Below are 27997 nucleotides of genomic sequence, written 5' to 3' on the forward strand. Positions count from 1 at the left end.
CTCCGAGATGCCGCAAATAAGCTGGGTGTATCGTCTACAACCGTGCATCGAGCCAAAAAACGAGCCGGACTATCGACTTACAAGAAGGTAGTGACTCCAAATCGCGATGATAAACAAAATACGACGGCCAAAGCGCGATCCCGGAGGCTGTACACGACGATGCTGACGAACTTTGACTGCGTGGGACAGGAGTTTTATACGGCAAAAGGAAGGGGAAAGGTAGCAGATATTTTCAAGCACATAAAACTGTCAAAATTCGCAAAGAAATATCTGGTTTTGCAAGCCATCTGTACCTATGGCTTGAAAAGCAGCATTTTCATAGCTTCCGGGACCGTCAACCAAGAAATTTACGTGAAAGAGTGTTTGAATAAACGTCTGCTGCCTTTCCTGAAGAAACACGGTTGTTCCGTACTGTTTTGGCCGGATTTGGCATTTTGCCATTACGGTAAAAAGGCCATGGAGTGGTACGCCGCCAACAACGTCCAGGTGGTTCCCAAGGACAAGAACCCTCCCAACACGCCAGAGCTCCGCCCAATTGAGAAATATTGGGCTATTGTCAAGCGGAACCTAAAGAAGACCAAAAAACTACTAAGGACGAGCAGCAGTTCAAGGCAAACTGGCTTTCTGCGGCGAAGAAGGTGGACAAGGTGGCTGTACAAAATCTGATGGCAGGTGTCAAGCGTGAGGCCCGGCAATTCGGATTTGGAAAAGCGAAAGCCTAACTGAATATTTTTCCTGAATTTTATACTAATTGAACTTGAAAAAGAAATTTAATTTGATTTTTTAAATAAACGATTTCACCGATTTACACGCGTTTTCCCTTGACCAAATTTTGACCGTATCACCCTTTATGCCCTTTTATTTTTCCCTGACCAAATATTAGATAATCATGAACCTGATATAATTTTCATAACCTCACCCTGTTTTTCCGTAAATTTTCGGTCGGAGGACTTTAGAGTTTTGTTTTCACTGTACTTTAAAAAAAGTCGTGCAAAGGGGGTTCCCCTCCCCGACCAAATATTCAAAAATAAAGCTTTCCAGTAAAGTGGAAAAGTTTAATTGTTTCTCTGTATGTACTTAAAGAGAAGCGGATGACTCCCTAAAGGGTGATACGGTCAAAATTTGGTCAATATAAACTTGACGTATTTCTTTCAATTTTGCATTTAAAAAACCTGAACACCCCTCATTTTGAAGGTGTGTGTGTGTAGAATGTTGCTCCTATTTTGATTTTGGAATTCACTCTTCAGTTGTCAAAATGCCGTCCAAGCAAGAAAAGCAGCGTATCAAAATTTTGCTCACGCATCGCGAAAATCCGAGCTATTCGCACGCAAAGCTGGCAAAATCGCCAAAAATTGCCAAATTAACCGTTACAAATGTAATTAAAGTGTTTGGGGAACGTTTGTCGACAGCCAGGAAGTCTGGATCGGGGGGAAATCGAAAACCGGAAGCCGCTGAGACGACAAAGAGAGTTGCCGGTAGTTTCAAGCGAAACCCTAACCTCTCTCTCCGAGATGGCGCAAATAAGCTGGGTGTATCGTCTACAACCGTGCATCGAGCCAAAAAACGGGCCGGACTATCGACTTACAAGAAGGTAGTGACTCCAAATCGCGATGATAAACAAAATACGACGGCCAAAGCGCGATCCCGGAGGCTGTACACGACGATGCTGACGAAGTTTGACTGCGTGGTAATGGACGACGAAACCTACGTCAAAGCCGACTACAAGCAGCTTCCGGGACAGGAGTTTTATACGGCAAAAGGAAGGGGAAAGGTAGCAGATATTTTCAAGCACATAAAACTGTCAAATTTCGCAAAGAAATATCTGGTTTGGCAAGTCATCTGTACCTGTGGCTTGAAGAGCAGCATTTTCGTAGCTTCCGGGACTGTCAACCAAGAAATTTACGTGAAAGAGTGTTTGAATAAACGTCTGCTGCCTTTCCTGAAGAAACACGGTTGTTCCGTACTGTTTTGGTCGGATTTGGCATCTTGCCATTACGGTAAAAAGGCCATGGAGTGGTACGCCGCCAACAACGTGCAGGTGGTTCCCAAGGACAAGAACCCTCCCAACACGCCAGATCTCAGCCCAATAGAGAAATACTGGGCTATTGTCAAGCGGAACCTAAAGAAGACAAAAAAAAACTGCTAAGGACGAGCAGCAGTTCAAGGCAAACTGGCTTTCTGCGGCGAAGAAGGTGGACAAGGTGGCTGTACAAAATCTGCTGGCAGGTGTCAAGCGTGAGGCCCGGCAATTCGGATTTGGAAAAGCGAAAGCCTAACTGAATACTTTTCCTGAATTTTATACTAATTGAACTTGAAAAAGGAATTTAATTTGATTTTTTAAATAAACGATTTCACCGATTTACACGCGTTTTCCCTTGACCAAATTTTGACCTTATCACCCTTTATTTTGTAAAATCTTCCAAAACATCAAGAATTCTACCAATCGACCAAACAGTTAAAAATCTGCCATTTTTGGTAGACTCGTGTTCATAATTGTATATGGCCACCATATAAAGCGACCCCATATTTTAATTCTGGCTCTATAATAGGGATCTATAGTACAAACCAATAATCGATTTTTCGACATTTCGATTATTGACTTTTAATCAAAAATCGATTTTCGATTATTTTTACCAATGAAAATTCGAATATTCGATTTTTCATAATCGATTTTCATAGAAATAATGATTCTAAAAAATATACGATTTTATGAAATCTATTTGTCTTTTTGTGAGTATTATTAACAATAGTTGTTAATAAAAGCAAAAAATTAGTTCCAGTCAAACATGTTAATTTTTAAATTTGTTTAAAAATTAAAATGTTCAACATAAAATTTTTAACATGTGCCAATCATTAATTTTTATTTCCCCAAATAATTACACTATAAATTCAAGGAAATTGAAAACACAAAGGATTCATTTCCACCAATTTGATATTTTATTTAATAAAATCAGAATTTTTATTTTTCTAGTTCAAAATTTAAACTAAATTGGTGATCAAAACTAAAAATTAGTTGAAAATCTAAAATCGATTTTGCGATTATTTTTAGCTTAATAATCGATTTCGACTTTTTTAGATTTTCATGTCAAAATTCGAATAATCGATTAATCGATTTTCGATTTATAGATCCCTACTCTATAATTACCGGTCCGTAATTATTTCTTCCCTATAAATACCTATCAAGAATTGAATAAACATGTACATATTTAATCGACCTTTCTTTTGTCTACTATATATTCCGCATGGACTAACTAACAATTTAGAAGATGATGTTAAGAAGTTTTAAGATGCCTTGCCATGGCCGCAACCCAAGTAATTTAATTGTGGATGACCGTCTTTAGTAGAAGTTTCTACGCAATCCATGGTGGAGGGTACATAAGATTCGGTCTGGTGTGCCGAAAATGGTGCCCATCGGTCCATGTTTTGGTGTAGCCCCCTTACAGACCGATCTTTTGATTTCACTTCTTGGGCTTCTAGAAACTGTATTACTATCCGATTTGTCTGAAATTGGAAATATAAAGGTATTTTGGGACCATAAAGATGTGTGTCGAAAACGGTCCGTATCGGTCCATGTTTTGGTATAGGCCCCCATATAGACCGATCTTCCGATTTTGCTTCTTGGGCGTCTAGAAACTGTATTTTCTATCCGATTTGCCTGAAATTGAAAATCTAGAGGTATTTTAGGACTATAAAGTGGTGTGTCGAAAATAGTCCGCATCGGTCCATGGTTTGGTATAGCCGCCATATAGACCAATCTCCCGATTTTTATTCTTGGGCTTCTATAAACTGTATTTATTACCCGATTTGCCTGAAATTGCAAATCTAGAGGTATTTTGGGACCACAAATAAGTGTGCAATTGAGTTGTATCGGTCCATTTTTTGGTATAACCCCCATATAGACCGATCTCCCGATTTTACTTCTTGGGCTTCCGATTTGCTTGAAAGTGAAAATCCAGAGGTATTTTAAGATCACAAATAGGTGTGCCGAAAATGTTGAGTATCGGTCCATGTTGTGGTATAGCCCCCATATAGACCTTATTTCTGGGGCTTCTAGAATCCGTAGTTTTTATAAAATTTGCCGGAAATTAGAAATCTAGAGGTATTTTAGGTATTTTAGGACCAAGAGGTGTGTCGAAAATGGTCCGTATCGGTCCATGTTTTGATATAGCCCCTATATAGACTGATCTCCCGATTTTACTTCTTGGGCTTCTAGAATTTGTAGTTTTCACCCAATTCGTCCGAAAGTGGAATTCTAGAGGTATTTGAGGAACATTAAGAGGTGGTGAGTATTAGTCCATGTTTTGGTATAGCCCCCATATAGACCTAACTCCCGAATTTATTTCCAGGACTTCTGGAATCCGGCTGACTACAAATACGTCAGCCGAATATGGTGTGTGTCGACCCATGTTTTATTATATACTCCACATAGACAGATCTCCAGATTTAACTCCTTCGGCTTCTAGAAACCGTAGTTTGATAAAGCAACGATATAGACCGATTTAATTTCTTGAGGGTGCACCCAAAGAAAGAATATTTTCCTCCGGTATGAAATTTTAGACAAACGAAATTCGCCTTTCGTTTAGAGCAAACTAATCCGAATTTTTGATGAGCGATTCAACGATTGTCTCTAAAATTTGTGTCAAAAGAAAACTTTGCTTGTCTAAAATTTCGTTCCTCAGAAAAGAAAACACTTCTTTCAGGGTATAACAGGCGCACTGATCATGATAATTGCTTGAAACTGAAAGTAAAATTTGTCATCAAACCCCCTAAAATTCTATATATTATCAAGAAACCCGCTACGACGAAGAGTTTTCAAAGTAAACTATTATATTTGATTCATGGTGGTGGGTATTTAAGATTCGGCCCAGCCGAACTTACTGCTGTATATACTTGTTTAACATAGAATTAGTTCCCTCATTTCCACAAGTATTCTGATAATGCAAACTAGGGGGCCCTTATGTATCGCGGGGCCCTGGACACGTGCCCAGTGGAAAACAGGAGTCTGTAAATAGGTGTTCCGAATATATCGTGTATCGGTACAGATTTTGAGGTCTAGATTCTGTAGGTGCTGAATTTGGTGTGTATCGGTGCATGTTTTCCGGAAATTTGTAGTTATTCATTTTCTTCACTAAAAAGAGAGTTGCTTTACTCAACAGTATACGAATATATTGTAAAAACTAATAATCCGAGAACTGTGAAATTTATACACGTGTATATTGAAAATTCTGACTTACCAAAACTCATATGGATTTAATATCAATAACTCTATTCAAAATTCAGCCCGGGGATGTTTCAATAGGCCTTTTAGTATCGTTACCTCTTGAATTCATTCTTCATACATTGCATCTACATAAAAAGAAAACGCATTGAAAATATATTGTATAGAAACTAGCGAACATTATCATGTTCATATACCAATATGGCTCATTTAGTTTTTTGGAGATACTACGACAACGATAGGCTTTCAACATTTAACAGAGCCCCCCGGTGGTAAATTAGAGTACAAAAGAAATCCATTTGAAACCACAGCTCAAAACATGACAACCAACCGACTTTAGATCTCAACATACATGATTGTGTGTAATGTTATTTATTTGCGTAGATTTTTCATAAGAAACAAACAAAAAAAATGTCAACAAATAAACATTCGTGTGTGTTCCACATGATACCCAACATTATATGTAATTGCAGCACTTTAATGTTGCGGTAATTTGTCAGTAAATCATATGCCATAATATATACATACACAGTAAAAAATAGTTGCTTTCTGAGCAGTTAACTGTAAAGAGAAGTTCTTTTCTGGTAATATATGAAAATCAATTTTATATGCTATTAACGAAATAAATTTAAATTTTTTCAAGTTTAGTGGGTATAAAAAGTAAGAACAAATAAAACAAGTACAGGCCGTAAGATCGGTCAAGCCGAATATTATGTACCCTCCCCCATGGATTGCAAACAAACTTCTACTAAAGCCTGTCATCCAACATCGAATTACTTGGGTTTCGGTAACACTTGCCTATGGCAAGGTATCTTAAAACACCGTCTTCTAAATTGTAAGTTACTCCATACGGCGTATATAAAGGGTGATTCTTTTGAGGTTAGGATTTTCATGCATTAGTATTTGACAGATCACGTGGAATTTCAGACATGGTGTCAAAGAGAAAGATGCTCAGTATGCTTTGACATTTCATCATGAATAGACTTACTAACGAGCCACAACGTCGAATTTTCAGTGAATGGGCCCTAAAAAAGTTGGCAGAAAATCCGCTTTTTTATCGACAAATTTTGTTCAGCGATGAGGCTCATTTCTGGTTGAATGGCTACGTAAATAAGCAAAATTGCCGCATTTGGAGTGAAGAGCAACCAGAAGCCGTTCAAGAACTGCCCATGCATCCCGAAAAATGCACTGTTTGGTGTGGTTTGTACGCTGGTGGAATCATTGGACCGTATTTTTTCAAAGATGCTGTTGGACGCAACGTTACGGTGAATGGCGATCGCTATCGTTCGATGCTAACAAACTTTTTGTTGCCAAAAATGGAAGAACGGAACTTGGTTGACATGTGGTTTCAACAAGATGGCGCTACATGCCACACAGCTCGCGATTCTATGGCCATTTTGAGGGAAAACTTCGGAGAACAATTCATCTCAAGAAATGGACCGGTAAGTTGGCCACCAAGATCATGCGATTTGACGCCTTTAGACTATTTTTTGTGGGGCTACGTCAAGTCTAAAGTCTACATAAATAAGCCAGCAACTATTCCAGCTTTGGAAGACAACATTTCCGAAGAAATTCGGGCTATTCCGGCCGAAATGCTCGAAAAAGTTGCCCAAAATTGGACTTTCCGAATGGACCACCTAAGACGCAGCCGCGGTCAACATTTAAATGAAATTATCTTCAAAAAGTAAATGTCATGGACCAATCTAACGTTTCAAATAAAGAACCGATGAGATTTTGCAAATTTTATGCGTTTTTTTTAAAAAAAAAGTTATCAAGCTCTTAACAAATCACCCTTTATTAAACAAAAAAAGGCATATTAAATACGTATGTTATATAATTCAGTTTGACAAAATTTTCTATAGAAATAAAATTTTTACAAAATTTTCTATAGAAATAAAAATTTTACAAAATTTTCTATAGAAATAAAATTTTGACACAATTTTCTATAGAAATAAAATTTTGACGAAATTTTCTATAGAAATTAAATTTTGACGAAATTTTCTATAGAAATTAAATTTTGACAAAATTTTCTATAGAAATACAATTTTGACAAAATTTTCTATAGAAATAAAATTTTGACAAAATTTTCTATAGAAATAAAATTTTGACAAAATTTTCAATAGAAATAAAATTTTGACAAAATTTTCTATAGAAAGAAAATTTTGACAAAATTTTCTTAGAAATACAATTTTGACAAAATTTTCTATAGAAATATAATTTTTAAAAAATTATCTATAGAAATAAAATTTTGACAAAATTTTCTATAGAAAGACAATTTGGACAAAATTTTCTATAGAAATACAATTTTGACGAAATTTTCTATAGAAATTAAATTTTGACAAAATTTTCTATAGAAATATAATTTTTAAAAAATTATCTATAGAAATAAAAGTTTGAAAAAACTTTCTCTACGAATAAAATTTTGACAAAATTTTCTAGAAATAAAATTTTGACAAAATTTTCTATAGAAATAAAATTTTGACAAAATTTTCTATAGAAATAAAATTTTGACAAAATTTTCTATAGAAATAAAATTTTGACGAAATTTTCTATAGAAATTAAATTTTGACGAGATTTTCTATAGAAATATAATTTTTAAAAAATTATCTATAGAAATATAATTTTTAAAAAATTATCTATAGAAATAAAATTTTGAAAAACTTTCTCTACGAATAACATTTTGACAAAACAAATAAAAATTTGTACGAATAAAATTTTGACAAAAAATTCTATAGAAATAAGATTTTGACAAAATTTTCTATAGAAATAAAATTTTGACAAAATTTTCTATAAAAATAACATTTTGACAAAATTTTCTATAGAAATAAAATTTATTTTTTTAAATAAAATTTTCTATAGAAATAAACTTTTTACAAATTTTTTTCATAGAAATAAAATTTTGCAAAAATTTTCTATAGAAATAAAATTTTGACGAAATTATTTATAGAAATTAAATTTTGACGAAATTTTCTATAGAAATTAAATGTTGACGCAATTTTCTATAAAAAAATAAATTTTGACAAAATTATCTATAGAAATAAAATGTTGACAACATTTTCTATAGAAATATAATTTTTAAAAAATTATCAATAGAAATAAAATTTTGAAAAAACTTTCTCTACGAATAAAATTTTGACAAAACGGATAAAAATTTTTACGAAAAAATTTAGACAAAAAATTCTACAGAAATAAAATTTTGACTAAATTTTCTATAAAAATAACATTTTGACTAAATTTTCTATAGAAATAAAATTTACTTTTTTTTTAATAACATTTTGACAAAGTTTTCTATAGAAATACACTTTTGCAAAATTTTTTCATATAAATAAAATTTTGACAAAATTTTCAATAGAAATATACTTTTTTCAAAATTTTTTCATAGAAATAAAATTTTGACAAAAATTTCTATAGAAATAAAATGTTGACAAATTTTCTATAGAAATAAAATGTTGACAAAATTTTCTATAGTATTAAAATTTTGAAAAATTTTCTATAGAAATATAATTATTAAAATAATTATCTATAGAAACAAAGTTTTGAAAAATTCTCTACGAATAAAATTTTGACAAAATTTTCTATAGAAATAAAATTTTGACAAAATTTTCTATCGAAATACAATTTTGACAAAACTTTCTATAGAAAAAAAATTTTGACGAAATTTTCTATAGAAATAAAATTTTGACGAAGTTATCTATAGAAATAAAATTTTGACAAAATTTTCTATAGAAATAAAATGTTGACAAAATTTTCTATAGAAATAATTTTTTTAAAAAATTTTCTTTAGAAATATAATTATTAAAAAAATTATCTATAGAATTAAAATTTTGAAAAAACTTTCTCTACGAATAAAGTTTTGACAAAACGAATAAAAATTTGTACGAATAAAATTTTGACAAAAAATTCTATAGAAATAAAATGTTGACAAAATTTTTATAGAAATAAAATTTTGATAAAATTTTCTATAGAATAAAATTTATTTTTTTTAATAAAATTTTGACAAAATTTTCTATAAAAATACACTATTTACAAAAATTTTTCATAGAACTAAAATGTTGACATATTTTTCTGTAGAAATAAATTTTTGACAAAATTTTCTATAGAAATAAAATTTTGACGAAATTTTCTATAGAAATTAAATTTTGACAAAATTTTCTATAGAAATATAATTTTTAAAAAATTATCTATAGAAATAAAAGTTTGAAAAAACTTTCTCTACGAATAAAATTTTGACAAAATTTTCTAGAAATAAAATTTTGACAAAATTTTCTATAGAAATAAAATTTTGACAAAATTTTCTATAGAAATAAAATTTTGACAAAATTTTCTATAGAAATAAAATTTTGACGAAATTTTCTATAGAAATTAAATTTTGACGAGATTTTCTATAGAAATATAATTTTTAAAAAATTATCTATAGAAATATAATTTTTAAAAAATTATCTATAGAAATAAAATTTTGAAAAACTTTCTCTACGAATAACATTTTGACAAAACAAATAAAAATTTGTACGAATAAAATTTTGACAAAAAATTCTATAGAAATAAGATTTTGACAAAATTTTCTATAGAAATAAAATTTTGACAAAATTTTCTATAAAAATAACATTTTGACAAAATTTTCTATAGAAATAAAATTTATTTTTTTAAATAAAATTTTCTATAGAAATAAACTTTTTACAAATTTTTTTCATAGAAATAAAATTTTGCAAAAATTTTCTATAGAAATAAAATTTTGACGAAATTATTTATAGAAATTAAATTTTGACGAAATTTTCTATAGAAATTAAATGTTGACGCAATTTTCTATAAAAAAATAAATTTTGACAAAATTATCTATAGAAATAAAATGTTGACAACATTTTCTATAGAAATATAATTTTTAAAAAATTATCAATAGAAATAAAATTTTGAAAAAACTTTCTCTACGAATAAAATTTTGACAAAACGGATAAAAATTTTTACGAAAAAATTTAGACAAAAAATTCTACAGAAATAAAATTTTGACTAAATTTTCTATAAAAATAACATTTTGACTAAATTTTCTATAGAAATAAAATTTACTTTTTTTTTAATAACATTTTGACAAAGTTTTCTATAGAAATACACTTTTGCAAAATTTTTTCATATAAATAAAATTTTGACAAAATTTTCAATAGAAATATACTTTTTTCAAAATTTTTTCATAGAAATAAAATTTTGACAAAAATTTCTATAGAAATAAAATGTTGACAAATTTTCTATAGAAATAAAATGTTGACAAAATTTTCTATAGTATTAAAATTTTGAAAAATTTTCTATAGAAATATAATTATTAAAATAATTATCTATAGAAACAAAGTTTTGAAAAATTCTCTACGAATAAAATTTTGACAAAATTTTCTATAGAAATAAAATTTTGACAAAATTTTCTATCGAAATACAATTTTGACAAAACTTTCTATAGAAAAAAAATTTTGACGAAATTTTCTATAGAAATAAAATTTTGACGAAGTTATCTATAGAAATAAAATTTTGACAAAATTTTCTATAGAAATAAAATGTTGACAAAATTTTCTATAGAAATAATTTTTTTAAAAAATTTTCTTTAGAAATATAATTATTAAAAAAATTATCTATAGAATTAAAATTTTGAAAAAACTTTCTCTACGAATAAAGTTTTGACAAAACGAATAAAAATTTGTACGAATAAAATTTTGACAAAAAATTCTATAGAAATAAAATGTTGACAAAATTTTTATAGAAATAAAATTTTGATAAAATTTTCTATAGAATAAAATTTATTTTTTTTAATAAAATTTTGACAAAATTTTCTATAAAAATACACTATTTACAAAAATTTTTCATAGAACTAAAATGTTGACATATTTTTCTGTAGAAATAAATTTTTGACAACATTTTCTATAGAAATAAAATTTTGACAAAATTTTCTATAGAAATAAAATTTTGACATAATTTTCTATAGAAAAAAAATGTTGTCGAAATTTTCTATAGAAATAAAATTTTGACGAAATTTTCTATAGAAATAAAATTTTGACAAAATTTTCTATAGAAATATAATTTTTAAAAAATTATCTATAGAATAAAAATGTTGACAAAATGTCCTATAGAAATATACTTTTTAAAAAAATATCTATAGAAATATAATTTTTAAAAAATTAGCTACAGAAATAAAATTTTGAAAAAACTTTCTCTACGAATAAAATTTTGACAAAACGAATAAAAATTTGTAGGAATAAAATTTTGACAAAAAATTCTATAGAAATAAAATGTTGACAAAATTTTGTATAGAAATACAATTTTGACCAAATTTTCTATAGAAATAAAATTTCGGAAGATTATATTTAGCGATATGTACCAATTTTTGTGTGATTGGGGATCGGTTTATTTGGGGGCCATATAACTATGGATCGATATGGACAAATTTTGGCATGGTTGTTGGAGGCCATATTCTAGCGCAATGTACCAAATTTCAACCGAATCAGATGAATTTTGCTCCTCCAAGATATTCCGGAGGTCAAATCTGGGGATCGATTTATATGGGGCCTATGTAACATATTATTATGGACCGATATGAACCAATTTTTGCATGGTTATTAGAGACCATATACTGACACCACGTACCAAATTTCAACAGGATCGGATGAAATTTGCTTCTCTAAGAGGCTCCAAATCTGAGGGTCGGTTTATATGGGGGCTACACGTAAAAGTGGGCCAATATTATGGCCGATTTGCAATACCATCCGACCTGCATCAATTACACCTACATATGCTAAGCTTGTTTCGTTCAGATGTTAGCGTGATTTAAGCAAATGGACGGACGGACATGCTTAGATCGACTCAGAATTTCTACACGACCCAGAATATATATACTAGATGTGGTTTTAGAACAATATTTCGATGTGTTACAAATGAAATGACAATGTTAATATACCCCCATGCTATGGTGGAGGGTATAGAAACTGTGAATTCAAAAATAAATAATAAAAATTTCAAGGGCCGATGTTGATTTTGAATAAAACACAAACTATGTAGGAAATTATTGTAATTTTATTTTATTATGATATATTGATATTACTCAATTATGTATGGAACAAAATATCCGTCAAATGGGCGCCGCGACCTCGGTGACACACCTTCATCCGATGGTCCAAATTTTCGATGACGCCGAGGCATAATGTACACGGCATAATGGACGTACACACTTTCATTCAAATAACCCCACAGAAAAGAGTCCAACGGTGTCAAATCACATGATCTTGGCGGCCAATTGACTCGCCATTACGTGAGATAACACGGCCATTGAATTTGTTGCGCAAAATAGCCATTGTTTCGTTAGCTGTGTGGCAAGTGGCTCCGTCCTGCTGAAACCACATATCGTCCACATCCATATCTTCCAATTCGCGCCATAAAAAGTTCGTTATCATCTCACGATAGCGAACACCATTCACAGTAACTGCCTGACCGGCCTCATTTTGGAAAAAATACGGCCCGATGATGCCGCCAGCCCATAAACCGCACCAAACAGTCACTCTTTGTGGGTGCATTGGTTTTTTGACAATCACTCTTGGATTCTCATTCACCCAAATGCGGCAATTCTGTTTATTGACGAATCCACTGAGGTGAAAATGTGCCTCATCACTGAAGATGATTTTCTTCGAAAATTGATCATCCACTGTTGCCATTTGTTGGAACCATTTAACACGTTGTTGGGTTGTGTATCTCTCCATGGTTGAAATTGAGTAAGTCTGAAATAGAGACATGTCAAATAAAATTCGGTAAAAAACTTGGCGTTTAGGTGTGGTTCACATTCAACATCGGCCCTTACAATTTAACCACCCTTTATATAGTGAAGAAACATAGCAGAAACATGCACACTTAAAATCGTGTATCCTTTTCCTTACGAAACGAAATTTTACAACGGATTTTTATTTTTTTTTTTACGTTAAAAAAGGTTTGCCTTAAAAGCATATACAAAAAATATTAGAGACTAACTTGTAACGTTTGTTAAAAATTCTGACTTATTTGCTCTTAAATACTTCAATACTTCGTTTTGCTAAATTTTTGTCCCTGAGTAAAGTATTTATTCTTTGGGTGCAGGGTTGTCAATATATTTCATCCGGTACTTTTCAATTGACTAGTAAAATTAACTTATTTGGAATTGCATTGATTTGTAGTTTTTTTTTCAGTGTGCAACAAATTCCAAACTTTCTACAAAACAGACATTCCCTTCCTTCTAATTCATGCGTTGTTATTGTACTATCTACAAAAACAAGTGCCCCATAGGATTTCTGTATAGCAGCTCTTTTGTGGGACAGTAGAATTTACAAAAGACAACAGATAATCGTATTATTGCAATTCACTGGCTGTTTGCAATATTTCTATTGGCTTCAACAATGACAAGATCAATTTCAACATATTTCAAACAAAAATTTTATGACATGAATTTTCCAGCCCAAAAATATCAAAATTTTTGAAAAGTTAAAAATTAATTAATCCACATTTTGGTTTTGCAATTTAGCTACTTAAAGAGGAGTTTTTAATTTAGTTTCTTTACGAACAAAATAGGTCAACTGGAAAATAAAACACAGTAAAAAAATAATATAATGGCAAATTCCACTAATGCGAAACCAATGCAGCCGATACTTAAAAAGATGATTTCCACCCTACGATAAAACCCATCTAAAATGCATTGCTTTTGAGGATTCCGCAACCAAATTCGTCGTAGTGTTAAACGCCGTTCGGACTAGGCCATAAAAAGGAGATCTCTTGTCATCTAAACATACAATCGGATAGAACTGTTGTATCACAATGGACTGAATAGTCTAAGTGAGCCTGAACTATCTGGCCGTTGTATTCAACGAATTCGTTCCGCAAAACTCAAGAGACAACTATTTGACATATTTCGAGGGCTGGAAAAGTTTTAATATGTAATAAAGATAGATAATCCTCCTCTCAGTAATTCTGGAAACATTTCTGATGTTTTAAATATATTTCTAAGTCTTGTTAACGTAATATGAAATGCCGTTAGGATTCGGCTATAAAAAGGAGGTTTGTTGTCATTGAGCTAAAAATCAATGGGGCAGCACTCATTGCTAACAGAGAGAAGTTCACCACTTGTGGTATCACAATGGACGGAATTGTCTAAGTGAGCCTGAAACTACGGGCTGCCGCAATGCACCAACCCAATCTAGATAGCGAATGTAATTTTTCACAGCTTATATTAAAACAAGTATATATGGCCGTAAGTTCGGCCAGGCCGAAGCTTATGTACCCTCCATCATGGATTGCGTAGAAACTTCTTCTAAACACTGCCATCCATAATCGAACTACTTAAGTTGCGGTAACGCTTGCCGATGGCAAGGTATCTTAAAACCTCCTAACACCATCTTCTAAATTGTATGTAAGTCCATACGTGGTATATATTAAATCAAAAAGATCGATCCAATACGTATATAATTCAGTTTGACAAAGTAGACATAAAATTTTGACAAAATTTTCTACAGAAATAAAATTTTAACAAAATTTTCTATAGAAATAAAATTTTCACAAAATTTTCTATAGAAATAAAAATTTCGACAAAGTTTTCTATAGAAAGAAAATTTTGACAAAAATTTCTACAGAAATAAAATTTTGATAAAATTTTCTCTAGAAATAAAATTTTGACAAAATTTTCTATAGAAATAAAATTTTGAAAAAATTTTCTATAGAAATAAAATTTTGACAAAATTTTCTATAGAAATAAAATTTTGACAAAATTTTCTATAGAAATAAAATTTTGGTAGATTATTTTTGGCTCTAGTGGCAACCATGATTATGACCATATACTAACACCACGTTCCTAATTTGAACCGGATCGGATGAATTTTGCTCCTCCAAGAGGCTCCGGAGGTCAAATCTGGAGAACGTTTTATATGGGGGCTATATATAATTATGGACCGATATGGACCAATTCTGGCACGGTTATTAAAGATCATATACTAACACCATGTTCAAAATTACAACCGGATTGGATGAAATTTGCTTCTCTTGGAGACTTCGCAAGCCAAATCTGGGGAACGGTTTATATGGGGGCTATATATAATTGTGGGTCGATGTGGACCAATTTTTGCATGTTTGTTAGAGAGCATATACTAAGACCATGTACCAAATTTCAGCCGGATCGGATGAAATTTGCTTCTCTTAGAGGCTCCGCAAGCCAAATCGGGGGATCGGTTTATATGGGGGCTATATATAATTATGGACCGATGTGGACCAATTGTTGCATGATTGTTAGAGACCATATACTAATACCATGTACCAAATTTCAGCTGGATCAGGTGAAATTTGCTTCTCTTGGAGGATTCGCAAGCCAAATTTGGGGGTCCGTTTATATGGGGGATATACGTAAAAGTGGACCGATCCATTTGCAACACCATCCGACCTACATCAGTAACAACTACTTGTGTCAAGTTTCAAGTCGATAGCTTGTTCCGTTCGGAAGTTAGCGTGATTTCAACAGACGGACGGACGGACATGCTCAGATGGACTGAGAATTTCACCACGACCCAGAATATATATACTTTATGGGGTCTTAAAGCAATATTTCGATGTGTTACAAACGGAATGACAAACTTAATATATCCCCATCCTATGGTGGAGGGTATAAAAAAACTCTAAAGATAATCGTAAAATTTATTTACCCAAAATTTTCATAAGATTCGATACCATTAACAGGAATAAACCAACATTAAAACTTCAGCTCTTTCTATAGCGATTCTTCCGTTTCTATTTCCCATTCATGCCTCTCAGGAAAATTGATCTCCTTTCTTTCGGGACAGAAACCAAAGCCACTTACAAAAATCTTCTAGCACATCATACAACATTCTTTTTAGCAGTAACCTTTTAAATGTGGCATCATCTGATCCATGAATTGCCGTTCGTCACAACAGTAGGTATAGCCAAGAAAATTCGATTGCATCAAATACAAACTAGATGGACAAGCCACAATCTTACACCTAACGTCAGGAAATTGTGGAGGCATTCTCGTATCGTGAATATTGTTATATTGAACAAATACAGTCCTCACTCCATCTCGATTGAGAACAATTTTGAAGGTCCACAATGGCACCGGTATACGCTCATTTCGAAAGAATATGGGGATATCTTGGCCCTCAGAATTTGGCAATCTAAGAACCATGGGAAAAGCTCCACTACACACTTTACTTGGCGTATTCATGGGATTACGAGCCCATTCTTCCAGACGTCTCCAATTGCCATCATTGATGGAATGAAATTGGGGTATAACATTAATCATCTTGAAGCTGGAAGCGATCAGGGTGTTAAACATAAAATCTCCAGCTGGTGTTAAATGACCACGATCGAAACGTCTCTCTTGTTCATCATAGCCCATGAATGTTTGCTGTGGCCCCAAAAGCTGTTTAAAGCGAGCTAAAATATCACGTTTGTTAAAAGCAGAAAATATGTTCATGGTAAAAATTTCATCAGGATCGAAACGCATATCTCTAGGGCGGCCCTGGACTGAAGAAGAGAGCAAAATATTATAGAAATAGAAAATAAAAAAAATCAACACCATCTAAATTTTTGTTTACCAAATGGATATGCCTCATTGATGGTAAATCGAGATCGCATGTTCTCTAGATCAAAACACACCAGGTATGTGGAAAAAAAGTAATCTTGATCCCTACATCGAATATTAAAACCAACTCGATATAATTGATATGTACATAGTTCTCTGTCAGATTCGAGCTTTAATATGGGCTTTGGAGGACTATAACAATGTCCTAGAGGCAACGGTTCACTGAATTGGTTATTCTCACACTTGATTTCGGTCACCTCATCATTTCCGCATACAAAATACAATGTAGATCCATCAGCCACTAGTCGTTGTCGTAATAATTTCAATTCTTCATCTTTAAATTCCAACACCAAACGCCATTCATTGCGAATATGATGGTCTTGAAAGACACATGAAGAAGAAACTAGGAACACTACAAGAGTAAGAGAAAAATATGTTCAACAAGTTTATAGAAACAAAACTTGGCAGAAATTTCCTATGGAAATAAAATTTTGCAAAAAAAAATTCTATAGCAACCACATTTTTATACAAATAACATTTTGACAAAATCTTCTATAGAAATAAAATTTTGTATAGAAATAAAATTTTAATAAAAATTTTGTATAGAAATAAAATTTTAATAAAATTTTGGCAAAATTTACTATAGAAAAACATTTTAAGCAAATTTTCTACAGAAATACAATTTTGAGAAAAATTTTTATTGGAATACAATTTTGACAAAATTTTGTATAGGAATAAAATATGGACAAAATTTTCTATAAAAATAAAATGTTGACAAAATTTTTTATAGAAATAAGATTTTGACAAAAAATTTTAGAGAAATAAAATTTTTAAAACATTTCCTATAGATATAAAATTTTGACAAAATTTTCCATGAAATAAAATTTTAAGAAAGTTTTCCATCGAAATAAAATTTTGAGAAAATTTTATATAGAAATAAAATGTTGACGAAATTTTTTACGGAAATAAAATTTTGACAAAATCTTCTACAGAAATAAAATTTTGAAAAAAATTGTCTATAGAAATAAAATCTTGACAAAAATTACTACAGAAATACAATTTTGGCAAAAATTTCTAAAGAAATAAAATCTTGGCAAAAATTTCTAAGAAAATAAAATCTTGACAAAATTTACTATAAAAATAAAATTTTGGCAAAATTTTCTATAGAAATAAAATGTTGACAAAATTTTCTATAGAAATAAAATTGTGACAAAATTTTTTATAGAAACAAACATTTTAAAAAATTTGCTATAGATATAAAATTTTAACAAAATTTTCCATAGAAATTAAATAATGAGAAAATTTTCTATTGAAATAAAATGTTGAGAACATTTTATATAGAAATACAATGTTGCCAAAATTTTGACAAAAATGTCTACAGAAATAAAATTTTGCCATAAATTGCTATAGAAATAAAATGTTGGCGATAATTTCTAATGAAATAAACTCATGACAAAATTTTCTATAGAAATAAAATTTTTGCAAAATTTTCTATAGAAATAATATCTTAGCAAAAAATTTGGAAGTTCTTCCAAAGGCACAACTTTAACAGCACTTCCAGAAGATGCACTCCCAATGATGTTCCTTATTTTTACTAGGAAGTTATTTTATATTTACTAGGAAGTTCTTTTAATTAAATTTTCTATATCTTGGTTTTTCATACTTTTAATGGGTAATTTTAACTTTTTTTGTTTCAAATAGGTAAAAAACAGGGTAAGAATTCATAGAATAGTAGAAATCATTTAAATTTTGTCGAAAAAAAAATGCTAAATCCAATTTGAAAAAATTGTGAATTTTTGAAAATATTTGAGATCAAAGGTTTCCCACAAACGTTAGAATCCATTAAAAATTTTAAAAAATTATAAAAATAATTTTTTGACAAAATATCACAGACTTTTTTAATTTACATCCAAAACATTGAATTCGGATCACACCTAAAGAAGTGATGCAAATTCAGTGCAACGGCTGTTGAAATAAAGGACTTCCATTCCATGACAAGCCCATTTTAAATTCATCGCTTCTGCGTCAATTTTGCACCACTTCCGGATCCAAAAAGAACATTTTCATTTCTTTTTGGCGACGCTTTTTTTGCTGGGATGTTCACCAAATTTTCTATAGAAATAATATTTTCACAAAATTTTCTATAAAAATAAAATTGTGACAAAATTTTCTGTAGAAATAAAATTAAAAAAAAAAGAAATCGAAAATGTTTACAAAATTTTCTGAAGAAATAAAATTTTGATAAAATTGTCTATTGAAATCGAAAATAATTTTGGCAAAATTTTCTACAGATATAGAATATTTGCAAAAAATTCCTATAGAGATAAAATTTAGACAAATTTTGTATAGAGATAAAATTTTGATAAAACTTCCTATAGAGATAAAATTTTCTTTAGAAGTAAAATTTTGTCGAAATTTTCAATAGAAATAAATTTTTGGCCAAATTTTCTATAGAAATCAAAAATTTTGACAAAATTTTCTATAGAAACCGTAAACTGAAAAAAAATCTATAGAAATAAACTTTTGACAAAATTTGCTAAAAATTTGAAACTTTGACAAAATCTTCAATAGAGGTAAAATGTTGACCAAATTTTCTATAGAAATCGAAACTTTGCATAAAATTTCTATAAAAATACAATTTTGGTAACATTTTCTATAGCAATAAAATGTTGATATAATTTTCTATAGAAATCGAAACTTCGACAAAATTTTCTATAGAAAAAAAAATTTTGACAAAATTTTCAATAGAACTAAAATTTTGACAAAATTTTCTTCAAAAATAAAAAGAATCTATAGAAATAAAATTTCGACAAAATTTTCTATAAAAATATAAAATTCAGATTTTTTTTTTAAGTTTTTGAAGAAAAATTTTTCAATAGAAATAAAATTTTGGCAAGATTTTCTATATAAATAAAATTTTGAATTTTCTATAGAAATAAAGTTTTGGCCAAAGTTTCTATAGAAAGAAACCAAAAATGTTGACAAATTTTTCTATAGAAATCGAAAATTTGAAAAAAAATTAAAAAAAAATTGAAATTTTGACAAAATCTTCTATAGAAATAAAATTTTTACAAAATTTTCTATAGAAATATAATTTTTACAAAATTTTCTTAGAAATAAAATATTGACAAAATTTTCTATAGAAATAAAATTTTGACAAAATTTTCTATAGAAATAACGTTTTGACAAAATTTTCTATAGATATAAAATTTTGACACAATTTTCTATAGGAATAAAATTTTTAAAAAAAATTTCTTCAGAAATAAAATTTTTACAAAATTTTCTTCAGAAATAAAATTTTTACAAAATTTTCTATAAAAATCGACAATTTCCAAAAAATTGCTATAGAAATAAAATTTTGACAAAATTTTCTATAGAAGTAAATTTTGAAAACATTTTCTATAGAAATAAAATTTTGACAAAATGTTCTATAGAAGTAAATTGTGAAAACATTTTCTATAGAAATAAAATTTTGACAAAATTTTCTATAGCAGTAAACTATTGACAAAAAATTGTGACAAAATTTTCTATAGAAGTAAATTTTGAAAACATTTTCTATAGAAATAAAATTTTGACAAAATTTTCTATGGAAATAAAATTTTGATAAAATTTTCTATAGAAATAAAATTTTGACAAAATGTTCTATAGAAATAAAATTGTGACAAAATTTTCTATAGAAGTGAATTTTGACAACATTTTCTATAGAAATCGAAAATGTTTACAAACTTTTCTGAAGAAATAAAATTTTGGCAAACTTTTCTACAGATATAGAATATTTGCAAACAATTTCTATAGAGATAAAATTTAGACAAATTTTGTATAGAGATAAAATTTTGATAAAACTTCCTATAGAGATAAAATTTTCTTTAGAAGTAAAATTTTGACGAAATTTTCAATAGAAATAAATGTTTGGCCAAATTTTCTATAGAAATCGAAAACTTTGACATAACTTTCTATAGAAATCGTAATCTAAAAAAAATCTATAGAAATAACATTTTGACAAAATTTTCTATAGAAAACGAAAATTTGCTAAAAATTTGAAACTTTGACAAAAGCTTCAATAGAGGTAAAATTTTGACAAAATTTTCTATAGAAATCGAAACTTTGCAAAAAATTTCTATAGAAATACAATTTTGGTAACATATTCTATAGCAATAAAATGTTGATATAATTTTCTATAGAAATCGTAACTTTGACAACATTTTCTATAGAAATAAAATTTTGGAAAAAATTTCTATAGAAATAAAATTGTGACAAAATTTTCTATAGAAGTAAACTTTTGACAAAATTTTCTATAAAAATAAAATTTTGACAAAATTTTCTATGGAATTAAAATTTTGGCAAAATGTTCTATAGAAATATTTATTGCTATAGAAATAAAATTTTGACAATATTTTCTATAGAAATAAAATGTTGAGAAAATTTTCTATAGAAATAAACTGTTGTCAAAATTTGCTATAGAAATCGAAAATTTCCACAAAATTTTCTATAGAGATAAAATTTTCAATAGAAATAAAATTTTGCCAAAATTTTATATAGAAATAAAATTTTGTGCAAAATTTTCTATAGAAATTTAGAAGTTGCTTACATTTTTTTTGAAGAAATTAATCATAGTTTGTTTTTGGTTTCAGTTCCTAAGATATACTTTTTATATACTAACTAGGAAATAATTTCTTTTGAAAATCTTACCTTTAAGAGTCAGTATCATCAAAATGGTAAGTATATTGGGCAGTTTCATATTGTTTATAATTCTTAGTTTACAGAGAATTTAGAAAACTATTTAACCGAAAATAAAGAGTAGATGGCTCGAAATATTATGAAAATTACTTTAAATGAATTGAAGTAATTTTGACAATTAAAACAGAAGCATCATAAATAAAATAGGAAATACGAAAAATGGGAATCCCCCAATTTTATTTCAATGAGGAAATGTGATTTTCAAATTGTATTAACAACCAAAGCATATTTAGGAAGGTAGTTTCTTGCTATGAGGTGACTACAATTTTTTCATTTGAGCAGATCTTTGATTGTCGGTATTTGCTTAATGACATAGGCGCAGCTAAATAGGTTTTATGGGTTTGTTACATCCCCCTACCAAATATTATGTAGTATTTTTTCAAACTATAATTATATATCATTGAGTTAAATATTCTGTCTTCTTCCCATCTACAAGAATTTATTTTTTCTCTTTTTGAGGTATCTTCACAATGAGTACGCATTGTAGCTTTGACCCCTTACAAGAATATTGATAGCTACGCCAGTGTTTAATTGATAATTGTGACAAATAAAAATACAAAATAAAATTATACCAAAAATTTTCCATTTGTTTTAAATTTATGACATAAATGTGTCGAACTTAATGGTCCTCATAATTGATAATTGGTAAGAATTTCTTGCGAACCCTAACGTATTTCCTCACATTTCGAAACATACATCGATACATTTAAATTTAATCAAGTGGATATTTAAATCACATTGTTCAACAAGTGGAAATTTAAATGAATTTGACAGACTTATTTTATAACATACTTCATAGTGTAGCGGGCCTTCCTAAATTTTGCATCTCCCTTTTATTCTTATTTTTAATATGCATAAATCAAACCAATTGAAACAAGCTTTGCGATTAAATCTTGTTTTATCTGCACTTGATAGAACATTAAAGAGAAGAAAAATGGAATTCTGCATGTGTACACTACTGGTTTATGATGACGACAGCAAATTTCATAAACAAAAACTGTTAATAAGATTATTTGTTGCAATTAAACCAGCAGCTGAACGATATGTATATAAATTTTACAGCGTTATTATACCCTGCACCATAGTATGGAGGGTATAATTTTAAGTTTAGTAATCATTTAGCAACAAAGCCAACTTGCAACCGTTTAAATACGATGGGAGAATGGAGGGTAACACGTAAAAGAAGGAATCATAAAAGGATAGGGTGGGTGGGAGTAACGACGAATGCAACAACAATCCAGTAAATCTTCGAGAAGATAATGAAATCTGAGCGTTAGTTTTTAACACCTACACGGACGAAAATTACTGGTTTTCATTTGCTTCAATGTAAAAATTATGTTTGGCATAGGCGTTTTATGGGTTTGTCATTTCCCCTCCCAATTACCATGCAGTATGATTATATATCATTGAATTAAATATTCTGGTGTCTTCCCATTTACACGAATTATTTGTTTCTTTTTTTGAAGAATCTTACCATTGAGCACACAGTGTAGTATTCACCTCTTAGGAGAACGTTGCTAGCTACGCCTATGTTTAACTGACAATTGTGACAAATAAAAATTCAAAATAAAATTATTTTATACAAACAATTTTGAAATATTCAATTTGCTTAAAATTTATGACAGAAAAGTATCGAAAAAGATGGTAATTGATGGTAAAAAATATTTCAATTGTTCTTGCGAACCGTAACACATTTCCTCATATTTCGAAGCATACATCGATACAGTTCCAGATTTTCTCTATTTTAAATTTCTTACTTGTTGAAGAACACAAAGAAGTACCCAGCAAAAAAAGCGTTGCCAAAAAAGTAATGAAAATGTTCTTTTTGGATCCGGAAGTTGTGCAAAATTGACGCAGAAGCGATGAATTTAACATGGGCTTGTCATAGGACGGAAGTCCTCCATTTCAAAAACCGTTGCACTAAATTGCATCACTTCTTTAGGTGTGATCCGAATTCAATGTTTTGGATGTGAATTAAGAAATTTTGTGATATTTTGACAAATAAATAATTTTTAAAATTTCTTTATGAATTTTAATGCATTCTTACGCTTGTGTGGAACGTTTGGCATCAAATATTTTCAAAAATTCGCATTTTTTTCAGATTGGATTTAGCATTTTTTTCGACAAAATTTAAATGATTTTTACCATTTTATGAATTCTTACTCCGTTTTTAACCTATTTGAAACAAAAAAATTTAAAATTACCCATTAACGGCCATTTTCATGTAGATCCGTTAGGCTTTAACTGCCAGTTAAAAGAGAGTAAATTGCAAATATCTTCTGTTCGGCTAACTTTAACTGAAAAATTTTCGTCAGTTAAGTTCCTAACTGGCCTATGGAATATAAAGGCAAGATGGCAGCTTCGTCTATAATACGGTTTAAAAGTTGGTTAATTAACGGAACACTAACGGAGCTTTATGAAAATGGCCGTAAAAGTATGAAAAAACCAAGTTATAAAAAATTGAATTAAAAGAACTTCCTGGGTAGTTAAAATAAATAACATCATTGGGAGTGCATCTTCTGGAAGTGCTTTTAAAGTTGTGCCTTTGGAAGAACTTCCAAATTTTTTTGCTGGGTAATTGAGCAAGCAAAAGAACATGCAGCTTTAAACGCATCGACCAATTTTATCGACCGAAGCCGCTCAATGTGGAGGAGTCCATGAATGTCCCATCTACTATCAACGATAACGGACTAGGGTTAAAATTTGTCAAAAAAGAACGCACTCAGGTGAAATTTGAAAACTCCATGATCCGTCTCGAAGGACCAAATGTAAAGGTTACCTCCAAAATAAAAAAGAAATCATCGAGCTAAAATAAATTGTCAACATTTTCGGGCGATTATTTTTATACCACTTTCGACGTGGATTAACTCAACAATAGTACACAAATGAACTTAATTCAATTTTTGGCAGTGAAGCTCCGCCGAGGATTAGTGCACCCATTTTTTTTTCAGATTCAATCATTTTTTTTAAATTTTTTAATTGAAATGTAATTACTCCAATTCAAAAATTAATTGACATTATTTTGTGATTGATTTTTGTTTCAATTAAAAAATTTGTTGAATCAATTAAATACTTAATTGAATATTTTTTTAAAACTCAAGACTTGAATTGGCAAAATTTTCGTGAAATTTTTTTCTGTGTGTTTATCATTACAAGAAGAATTTTGTGAAGGTCGTCCAAAATCAGTTGTTTTTCCGGCAGCCATTGATTCTGTGCGCCAACTAATATTGCAAGATTGTCGTGTGATCTATCGTGAAATTAAGACAATCTTATGCATTTCTACCAAATTTGAAAAAAAATTTTAACAAAAACCTACTAAATTAAAAAAAGTTTATTTCTAAATTTTTTACCAAATTTTTGTGACTTGTATGAAAAAATGTTTTTTTCTTCCAAAGAAATTTTTAATATAATATTTTGGAAATTTGTTTCAGTATTTGCAATATTATATATTATGATATCTCTTATTATTTGACAAAATTTTATTTCTATTGGATTTTTTTTAGTTTTATTTCTATAAAAAAATTTTTCAAATTTTATTTTTATAGAAAATTTTGTCAAAATTTTATTTCTATAGAAAATTTTGTCAAAATTGTATTTCTGTAGAAAATTTTGTCAAAATTTTATTTCTATCGAAAATTTAGTCAAAATTTTATTTCAGTAGAAAATTTAGTCAATGTTTTATTTCTATAGAAAATTTTGTCAAAATTTTATTTCTATAGAAAATTTTGTCAAAATTTTATTTTTATAAAAAATTTTGTCAAAATTTTATTTCTGTAGAAAATTTTGTCAAAATTTTATTTCTGTAGAAAATTTTGTCAAATTTTTATTTCTGTAGAAAATTTTGTCGAAATTGTATTTCCATAGGAAATTTTGGAATTGGAAATTTTTTCTTCAAAATTTTATTTCTAAAGATTTTTTTCCGAATTTTATTTTTATAGAAAATTTTGTTAAAGTCTTATTTCTATAGAAAATTTTGTCAAATTTTTATTTCTGTAGAAAATTTTGTCAAATTTTTATTTCTGTAGAAAATTTTGTCAAAATTTTATTTCTATAGCAAATTTTGTCAAAATTTTATTTCCATAGAAAATTTTGTCAAAATTTTATTTCCATAGAAAATTTTGTCAAAATTTTATTTCTATAGAAAATTTTGTCAAAATTTTATTTCTATAGAAAATTTTGTCAAAATTTTATTTCTATAGAAACTGTTGTCAAAATTTTATTTCTATAGAAAATTTTGTCAAAATTTTATTTCTATAGAAAATTTTGTCAAAATTTTATTTCTATAGAAAATTTTGTCAAAATGTTATTTCTATAGAAAATTTTGTACAAAAATTTATTTCTATAGAAAATTTTGTTAAAATTTTGTTTCTATAAAAATTTTATCAAACTTTTATTTCTATAGAAAATTTTATCAAAACTTTGTCTTCTATAGAAAATTTTGTCAAAATTTGATTTCTATAGAAAATTTTGTCAAAATTTTATTCTATAGAAAATTTTATTTCTATAGAAATTTTTGTTAAAATTTTATTTCTATAAAAAATTTGTTAAAATGTTTGTTTCTATAAAAAATTTTGCAAAACTTGTATTTCTATAGAAAATTTTATTAAAATTTTATTTTTATAGAAAATTTTGTCAAAATTTTAGTTTTATCAAATTTTTTTAATACATAAAATTTTGGCAAAATTGTATTTCTATAGAAAATGTTGTCAAAATTTTATTTCTAAAGAAAATTTTGTCAAAATTTTATTTGTATAGAAAATTTTGTCAAAATTTTATTTCTATACAAAATTTTGTCAAAATTTTATTTCTATACAAAATTTTGTTAAAATTTTATTCTGTAGAAAATTTTGTCAAAATTTTATTTCTATAGAAATTTTGGTTAAAATTTTATTTCTATAAAAAATTTTGTCAAAATTGTATGTCTACAGAAAATTTTGTCAAACCTTTATTTTTGTAGAAAATTTTGTCGAAATTTTATTTCCATAGAAAATTTTGTCGAAATTTTATGCCCATAGAAAATTTTGTCAAAATTTTATTTCTATAGAAAATTTTGTCAAAATTTTGTTTCTATAGAAAATTTTGTCATAATTTTATTTCTGTAGAAAATTTTGTCGAAATTTTATTTCCATAGAATATTTTGTCAAAATTTTATTTTTATAGAAAATTTTGTCAAAATTTTAGTTTTGTCAAATTTTTTTGATACATAAAATTTTGGCAAAATTGTATTTCTATAGAAAATTTTGTAAAATTTTATTTCTGTAGGAAATGTTATCGAAATTTTGATTTCTGTAGAAAATGATGTCGAAATTTTATTTCCACAGAAAATTTTGTCAAAATTTTATTTCTATAGAAAATTTTGTCAAAATTTTATTTCTGTAGAAACTTTTGTCAAAATTTTATTTCTATAGAAAATTTTGTCAAAATTTTATTTCTGTAGAAACTTTTGTCAAAATTTTATTTCTATAGAAAATTTTGTCAAAATTTTATTTCAATAGAAAATTTTGTCAAAATTTTATTTCTATAGAAATTTTTTTCAAAATTTTATTTGCATAGAAAATTTTGTCAAAATTGTATTTCTATAGAAAATTTTGTAAAATTTCATTTCTATAGAAAATTTTGTAAAATTTTTATTTTTGTAGAAAATTTTGTCGAAATTTTATTTCCATAGAAAATTTTGTCAAAAATTTATTTCTATAGAAAATTTTGTCTAAAATTTATTTCAGTAGAAAATTTTGTCAAAATGTTACTCCTATAGAAAATTTTGTTAAAATTTTATTTCTTTAAAAAATTTTATCAAACTTTTATTTCTATAGAAAATCTCCTTTTTATAGAAAATTGTGGCAAAATTTTAGTTTTATCAAATTTTTTGGTACATAACATTTTGGCAAAATTGTATTTCTATAGAAAATTTTGTCAAGATTTTGTTTCTATAGAAAATTTCGTCAACATTTTATTTCTATAGAAAATTTTGGCAAAATTTTATTTGTATAGAAAATTTTTTAAACATCTTATTTCTGTAGAAAATTTTGTCAAATTTTTATTTCTGTAGAAACTTTTGTCAAATTTTTATTTCTGTAGAAAATTTGGTCAAAATTTTATTTCCATAGATAATTTTGTCAAAATTTTATTTCTATAGAAAATTTTGTGTAAATTTTATTTCAGTAGAAAATTTTGTCAAAATTTTATTTCTATAGAAAATTTTGTCGAAATGTTATTTCTATAGAAAATTTTGTTAAAATTTTATTTCTATAAAAAATTTTATCAAACTTTTATTTCTAAAGAAAATTTCCTTTTTTTTTGTCAAAATTTTAGTTTTATCAAATTTTTTTGGTACATAAAATTTTGGCAATATTGTATTTCTATAGAAAATTTTGTCAAATTTTATTTCTATAGAAAATTTTGTCAAAATTTTATTTTTATAGAAAATTTTGTCAAAATTTTATTTCTATAGAAAATTTTGTCAAAAT

At 28.1% G+C, this 27997-nt stretch overlaps 2 protein-coding genes across 5 annotated transcripts in view; both read right to left on the reverse strand.

Annotated features, from left to right (window-relative positions):
• The window catches only part of LOC142228862 (uncharacterized), a 409539-nt gene that overhangs the window by 272995 nt on the left and 108547 nt on the right, over positions 1-27997 (reverse strand). The gene's annotated exons all lie outside the window — the stretch shown is intronic.
• LOC142229882 (salivary endonuclease-like) lies at positions 15872-21605 on the reverse strand. The gene is made up of 3 exons (XM_075300456.1): positions 21483-21605; positions 16807-17205; positions 15872-16735 (listed from the first exon to the last, which is right to left on the reverse strand). Exons 1-3 carry the CDS (start codon positions 21529-21531, stop codon positions 16086-16088), a joined length of 1098 nt encoding a protein of 365 aa, XP_075156571.1. The 5' UTR covers positions 21532-21605; the 3' UTR covers positions 15872-16085.

The sequence above is a fragment of the Haematobia irritans genome, chromosome 3 (genome assembly GCF_050003625.1).
Source record: "Haematobia irritans isolate KBUSLIRL chromosome 3, ASM5000362v1, whole genome shotgun sequence".
NCBI lineage: Eukaryota > Metazoa > Arthropoda > Insecta > Diptera > Muscidae > Haematobia > Haematobia irritans.

Excerpts from the sequence above, each read along its gene's own strand:
- LOC142229882 (XM_075300456.1), bottom strand. The coding sequence starts at position 21,531 with ATGAAACTGCCCAATATACTTACCATTTTGATGATACTGACTCTTAAA. Across the intron at positions 17,206-21,482 it reads GATGATACTGACTCTTAAAG|TGTTCCTAGTTTCTTCTTCA; the intron begins GTAAGATTTTCA and ends TTACTCTTGTAG. Across the intron at positions 16,736-16,806 it reads CAATGAGGCATATCCATTTG|TCCAGGGCCGCCCTAGAGAT; the intron begins GTAAACAAAAAT and ends TCTCTTCTTCAG.